The 7406-nt window shown below is 32.6% G+C and overlaps 1 protein-coding gene across 1 annotated transcript; it reads left to right on the top strand.

Annotated features, from left to right (window-relative positions):
- The first annotated feature begins 588 nt into the window (after positions 1 to 588).
- Positions 589 to 3246, top strand: LOC18039758 (abscisic acid 8'-hydroxylase 1). The gene is made up of 7 exons (XM_006430831.2): positions 589 to 962; positions 1058 to 1376; positions 1504 to 1890; positions 2025 to 2199; positions 2309 to 2415; positions 2502 to 2620; positions 2733 to 3246. The coding sequence occupies exons 1-7, from the start codon at positions 763 to 765 to the stop codon at positions 2836 to 2838; spliced, it is 1413 nt and encodes a 470-aa protein (XP_006430894.1). The 5' UTR covers positions 589 to 762; the 3' UTR covers positions 2839 to 3246.
- The last annotated feature ends 4160 nt before the right edge of the window (positions 3247 to 7406 follow it).

The raw sequence follows: 7406 nt of genomic DNA, 5'->3' as shown, positions 1-7406 counted from the left end.
AGCTTGAACTCATTGCTCGTTGTGTCCTTAAAACATTTTGCTTGCCATCATTGTCTACACAAATAAGATAAACAATTAAAAAGCATCAATTCCCATCTATTTCAAATTATATAACAACGTGCAATTTCATTAATTTTAAAATTTTCGCATTCAAATTCATTAAATTTTAGGTTGTCGCTTCTAGATTAACTTGTTAATCTCAAATTAGTTCATATTAATGAGACTCATAAAGTAGCAACACATCTAGAATTTTTGTGGGTTTGGCGAAAAAAAATTACGTAGGAGATTGAACGTATGTGCGTACTAAATTTAACTAATCTTGTAGGAAGCAATACTTAAAAGGGGGATGGAGCAAAATTAAAGTCTCTAACTCCCCTTTTGTCTTGCTTAAGGGCCAATTTTGAGTCTTTTGGTCAAAGTCTCAAAACTCTCTTCACCCAAAAGTGCTTTTCGCAACTTCTTGACACGTGCTTCCTCTCTCTTTAAAAAAGAAAAAAAAATGAAAATTGAAGTTAGCTAGCATAAATATGTACATCACCAAAAACATGAATGAGCTGGAGGGAGATTCCGTGTGTGGGATTCAAGCTGTATTTTTTGAAAAGCACTTTCTCAGTTTCTCTCTTTCTTCCTTTTTTGTAATCCAAAAAATCCTATATATACCCTTGTTTGTTCACTTGTTTTCCTCACACAACTCCTTCACCACTTAACTACCACTACTGCTACTACTTCTTCTACTTCTCAAGCACAAAAAACATATCAAGCATGGATTTTACTTTCTTGTTTCTCTTACCATTTGCTTCCATTTGCTTCATCCTCTGCTTTTATTTGTTTCTCAAGTTCATTTCCTCAAACGGAAGAAATTTGCCTCTCCCTCCAGGCACCTTAGGCTGGCCTTATATTGGAGAAACCTTTGAGCTCTATTCTCAAAACCCAAATGTGTTCTTTGCTTCCAAAGTGAAAAGGTTAATATTAAAACCAGTTCTTGTTCATCTTGCTGTTGCATATTGAATAATTCTTGTATGACTGTAACTAAAGTGATCGTGTTCTTGGTTTATAGGTATGGTTCTATCTTCAAGACTCACATATTGGGATGTCCTTGCGTAATGATTTCGAGCCCGGAGGCTGCAAAATTTGTGCTTGTAACAAGAGCTCATCTTTTCAAGCCAACATTTCCAGCTAGCAAAGAAAGGATGTTAGGGAAACAAGCCATATTCTTTCACCAAGGAGACTACCATACCAAGGTCAGGAAGCTTGTTCTTCGCGCTTTCCTGCCCGAAGCCATCAAGAACATCATCCCCGATATCGAATGCATAGCTAAAGATTCTCTCCAGTCATGGCAGGGGAGGTTGATCAACACTTACCAAGAAATGAAAACAGTGAGTTCCCAAATTTCAAAACAGAACAAAAACAGAGCAAAAACAGAATCCTCTGTTTCATTCCCCTGTTTTTCTCCGTTCTGGGATTTGCAAAAGCTAAATTTATCCTTTTTCTGCTTTTGTGCAGTATACTTTCAATGTTGCACTGCTCTCCATATTTGGAAAAGACGAAGTGCTATACAGAGAAGATCTGAAAAGGTGCTATTACATTCTAGAAAAGGGTTACAATTCAATGCCAATCAGTCTTCCAGGAACACTCTTCCACAAATCAATGAAAGCCAGAAAAGAATTGGCTCAAATTGTGGCAAAAATCATCTCAACAAGAAGACAAATGAAGCTTGATCACAATGACTTGCTTGGATCTTTCTTGGGTGCCAAAGAAGGCCTCACTGATGAGCAGATAGCAGATAACATAATCGGTGTTATTTTCGCAGCCCGTGACACCACCGCAAGCGCGTTGACTTGGATTGTCAAATACCTCGGCGAAAACCCCGGTGTCCTACAAGCTGTCACGGTAAGAAAATTTCAATCCTGGCTCCCTAGAAAAATATCTCAATTTTAATATATTATGTGAAAATAATAGTTTAATAATGGCAAATGGCTAATGGGTGTTTTTTTAATTTTTTGTTGATACTGGTGGCTTTGCAGGAAGAGCAAGAGGCCATAATAAAGAGTAAAGAAAAGAGTGGTGAGGAGGAAGTTCTGAGTTGGGCAGATACAAAGAAGATGCCAATAACTTCTAGAGTCATTCAGGAGACTCTCAGAGTTGCTTCAATCTTATCTTTTACTTTTAGAGAAGCTGTGGAAGATGTTGAATATGAAGGTCGGTTTCAGTTATCTCAAATTTCTGATAAAAAATTATCACTTACCTATGCCTATGTATTTGTCAGTATGCTGATAATCTTTCCCCATTTTTATTTTCATCTCTCCAGGGTACCTCATACCAAAAGGGTGGAAAGTTTTGCCTCTTTTCAGAAACATTCATCACAGCCCAGAAATTTTCCCAGACCCTGAAAAATTTGACCCCTCGAGATTTGAGGTAACAAAAATAAATAAAATAAATTATTATTGATTAATAATTTGGTTTTGGTTGTTCAATGTACTGATTCTGTAATGAATCCACAGGTATCTCCAAAGCCAAATACGTTCATGCCATTTGGGAACGGGACGCATTCATGTCCAGGGAATGAGTTAGCCAAGCTAGAAATTTTGGTGCTTCTTCATCATCTGACTACAAAGTACAGGTTGGTAAATTTGATTTACAATAGTTTAGAAAAAGTTTTTTTTTTGAGTTGCCATAAATGGGGAATTAGTTTCGAGTACTTTTCTTGCTGACGTGGGCAATTTTGTTTGCAGATGGACAGTGGTGGGCACAAATACTGGAATCCAATATGGCCCTTTTGCCCTTCCAATGAATGGATTGCCCATCAGATTAGCCCAAAAGTCAAAAGACAAGTCCTAGATCACAATTCACAACATGTAACTTTCTATTTGTGGAAAGCCAAAATGATGATGAAGAGATGAAAAGAAAATAAACTAAAGACAGACGACACATCACAAAAGAGAGAAGAAAGTGAGAGGAAGCATAGTTTCTTTGCCAAAAGGTGAAGAGATTTTAAAGATTATTAGCGTACAAAAAGGAAACCTTAATTGTACAGAGGAGCATTCCTAACATTCCAAACAAAGGAAGCAGATTATTTTCATTATTTTTCCATTTTATTAGGCAAGGGAATTTCAGATGGTATTGGATTCAATATATGTAAGTGGGTTAGTCTTGATCCCCAATTTGGGAGTGCGTGCTTTTGTAAGTGTTTATAAATATAAGCCATGAGGTGCCGTAAGGCGAAAAATGAAAATCAAATTCTGATTATCTATTTATTTACTTCGGATTAATTGCTTGTTTTCTTTCTCTCTTTCTATATATATATATATATATATATATGTATGTATGTATGTATATTTATTTATCCTTCCACACCTATTCATATAAAGACTTGACCTCGTCAATTATTCAAGATTACCGTAAAAAATTTTTCCAAGTAAATGAATCGCATGCTTCCCTTTTCTAAACATGCATTGACAAATTCTTTTTTAGTGTTTGATGAGATCAAATGCTTTACATGTTCAAGGTCAAGGCCATCCAGTAAAATACTGTAAATTTTAATAAGATTTAGACAGGTGTAGTTGCGTGCTTGATAACAATATCAATGATAGTCTTAAGCTTCCGCAATCATTTTAAGCGTTAAAAAGTGGAAAGGTCGGATTGAGGACTACGGGAAATTCAAGAACGTATTAGTTATGTGTAGCTTCAATATTACATGGCCATAAATTTTTTATTACATTTCATAAATGAAAAATTTGTGCAAAACTGATGGTTGCATAATATTGAAGCCCAAATTCAACCACAAACTCATACATCAAGGATCTTAATAATAGTAGTTTAATTTTGATCAAACCATTTGGAAGATTTTATGAGTGATGATATAGTCACAAACTCTTGTATAAACTTATCTTATACAAATTGATGTGTCATTAATTCATTAGTTGAATGAAAATATAAAATAATAGAAATTATGAATTAATACCATATCAATTTGTATAAAATAAAATTATACAAGAATTTATGGTTATATCATTACTCGGATTTTATTAATTCTCCAAAACCTTCCAAGATTTAATGGAGTGAAGATTTTGTCAAAATAGTCATTTTAACAAACACAACAGACCAAAACCGCCGCCATAATTGTTGACTTTATATATAATTATATATATATATATAATTTTTGCCTCAAAAAATAAAAAATCTATGGTCATCTCTTTTATGTTATCAATTAATTAAGCTATCGCTTGAATCATTTTCCCAAAGAAGGACAACAAATTTCTCATTAGAGAATTTCAAATAACATGAAAAATCTCAGTCGAGTTTCTGATTTTGATTCTTGTTTCCTGTAAGGATAACACGTGTTGTTCATTCCACCTTTCGTGTCGATGTTGATAGATTTAGAGATTTCCCTGCAAAACATGCTTTGATATTTCAATCCATTTCGAACTTATCCAAAATGCATTTTAAATATTAACTTAGCAATTTCTTTCTTTCTTTCTTTTTTATTTTTTTCAACTAAATAATCAAACAACATGGAATCACTATTGGTGACTATAATGTTAAGGATGTCACAACTGATGTAACATTTTATTTCTAATTGCCACATCTTTTTAATTATTAATTTTCATTAACTTTCATGAATTATAGTTTCACCCGTATATGATAAATATTAGTAATTGTCCGATGCGAGTTACAGATAAATTATTATATTAGTTGATACTCAAATGTCAAATATTGAGATTTTTAGTTAAAATTCTTAACATTACTCAAAGTCTATGCTCCATAGAGTTGTTGGTTTGATTTTATTATTATTTGAAAAAAGAAAAGAAAAGAAGATGCATGCATATGGCATGCGCTAGCTGTAAATGTGAAGAGATTAACAATTGAGGCATTTGCCAGTTGAAGATTTTGTTTTTCAACAGCATTTCATCATCAGTTGCCGGTGTGTTTCGTGAATGTCGCAATTGAAAACGAGAAATTTGTCTCCATGCAGAGATTGATGAACAGATGAATAACTCTTTCAAAATCATAGCGTTCAACGTTTATAAAGTTTGGATGATAATGTCAGCATCGAAGATGACTTTCTTTTTTCTAGATTAGCAACTGAAAAAGACTGCTGCTAATCTGGACATTTTGACGCCCTGACTCTGCTTTATATCCAACTAAAAACCACCAAGAATTAATTCTTTCCCGCTGTTTCCTGTTTGTATTCCCTGGTTTTGTTCTTTTGAAATTTGGAATTCTTTTTTCTGCTCTCTGTGTTTGAAAAATAAATTAAATCTCATTTGCACATCTGTTCATGTAGCTCAGCAATGAACTACAAAATAATGATGATGATGATGATGATGATGATTTTTTAATATCATTATCATTATTATTATTGGTCAAATATTTCACCTGCAAGGTGGCACGAATCTATTAACACAAGGTCTTAACATTTTTTTTTTTTTCTTGAACTCTCTTTCATTAACAAAGTCAACTTAGTATGAAATATATAGATGCAATGTCTGACTTGGAATCTTCTAAATGAAATTCAACATGTAAGACCAGAGATCATAGTTTTAGCACTTATTATTCCTATTCCTACCTGTTTGCAGATGATTCGGGTTGTTCCTCAAACCGCGAGTTGAGATATGAGATTATTAAATATGGGAACCTTGGGATTGTTTGGGTTGCGACGCTTGAGCTCAACTTCGAAAGTCCAGCGGCTTAAACATTTGGCAAACATTCACTTTCATTGGTACTTGATCTCTAGTGATTCCATTTAGTAATGACAGTGACTTTAAAGCTACGGCACTTCACAATACACCCAATTAGGGGTGGGCATAAACTCACAACCCATGAGTTTACCTAAATCTAAACTAAATTAAGTGATTTGCGTTAGGTAAATCATAAAAATAGGTTAGATGTGAGTTTTATATACAAAATTATTTTATCATAGGTTGGGTATGGTTTACCCATGGGTCATGGATAAAATCTCAACACTTAAACTTATCAAATAAAATAAATGAAAACAAATAAGTGAAAGCCCACTATTAAATTGTTCATGGCGTGATCAAGTGTCAACAGCTAGAAAAGGAAAGCAACATGTAAAAACAAATATGAATTAAATAAATGGACTATTTGCTGATCTGAATTCAAAATAACTACCTTTCAACCTGCAACTTCTCCTTTTTAAAACTATGATGAAAAAATTCTCAAATAATGTATGTTCGTTCATTGTGCTCAGTTGAAATTGCATAATCTTATTTGTTTTCATTTATTTATTGTTTTGATTTGTATTACAGGTTCCTAAATTGAGCTAATAAAATTCAAAATCAATTTTTTTAAAAAACTTTTATTTTTCATTTAATATTTAATATTCTCTTGATTAAAGTATTGCGGATGGGAATGACTATGATGGATTGCTTTGACACTTGAGTTGGGAAGTCTTATCTTATTTTGATTTGTATGGACATTGTTAGAGTTTGTGTTGTAACAAGGTTAATACTTAATACTACTAGTTTTTTTTTTCCTTCTTTGAATTTACTTATTAATGTCATGTTTGTAGAAGTTTATTATTAGAGTTTACGTTATCATTTATTGAGAAAATAATAATTTTCGTGATTAAAATTTATTTTAATTTTCTAGTATTCTTTAATTTAAGGATGAAGTTATTTTAAAATCTATAATTAATAATTTTTATCCACTATATTTTTTCATATTTTAATATCAATTTAATAATTAATAATTATTATAATTTTGATATAATTAAATTTCTCCAAAAAAAAAATTGATAATAAAATTCAAACCAAACCTAAATGGGTTGGTTTAGGTTTAGGTTGGGTTAGACCAAAACTTTTATAATTTGGTTTGGATTGACTCAAAACCCTAAATATTACTAGATACAAGTATAAATGGGAGAGTTGGGGATAAAAATTTGCTTCCAAGTAAATGTAGGCCTGTTATGCTACAAAAAAATTGAGTAAAAAGCACAACTAGAAATACACATTGCATCCCACAAGGACTACGGATTAAAAGTCACGATACCTCAATTCTAAACAAACAAACCCTCAAAGCGCACTTATTCCAAGATAAATTTTGGACATTTCTAGAATTCAGGTAAATATAGAAATTTCTGAAATTCTTCAGATCTTCTCTTTAAAGTTTTCTCATAATTATGCTTCCGACTCCAGCCAAATAAAATAAGCAAAGAATGGTTTGACATTGATGTTACTGTGAATTGAAATGAAGTCATAAGAACTTGCTATGTGGTGGGATATTCTTTACTCAAAGAAGTTTTAAGAAAGAAAAGCCACGAGGAATCAACTTTGATTCGTGTATGCAATTACTAGTGGGGCGAATTCTGTTATACTATTCACAGATGAATAATATAAATTCATGAAGAAGAGTAGTTTTGTCGTCCCGCAACCAAGAGAGAAACCGGC

Source organism: Citrus clementina, unplaced genomic scaffold, assembly GCF_000493195.1.
Source record: "Citrus clementina cultivar Clemenules unplaced genomic scaffold, Citrus_clementina_v1.0 scaffold_6, whole genome shotgun sequence".
In the NCBI taxonomy this organism is placed as follows: Eukaryota; Viridiplantae; Streptophyta; class Magnoliopsida; order Sapindales; family Rutaceae; genus Citrus; species Citrus x clementina.
The sequence above is the reverse complement of the archived record's forward strand: the minus strand, read 5'-3'. Positions and strand labels throughout refer to the sequence as shown.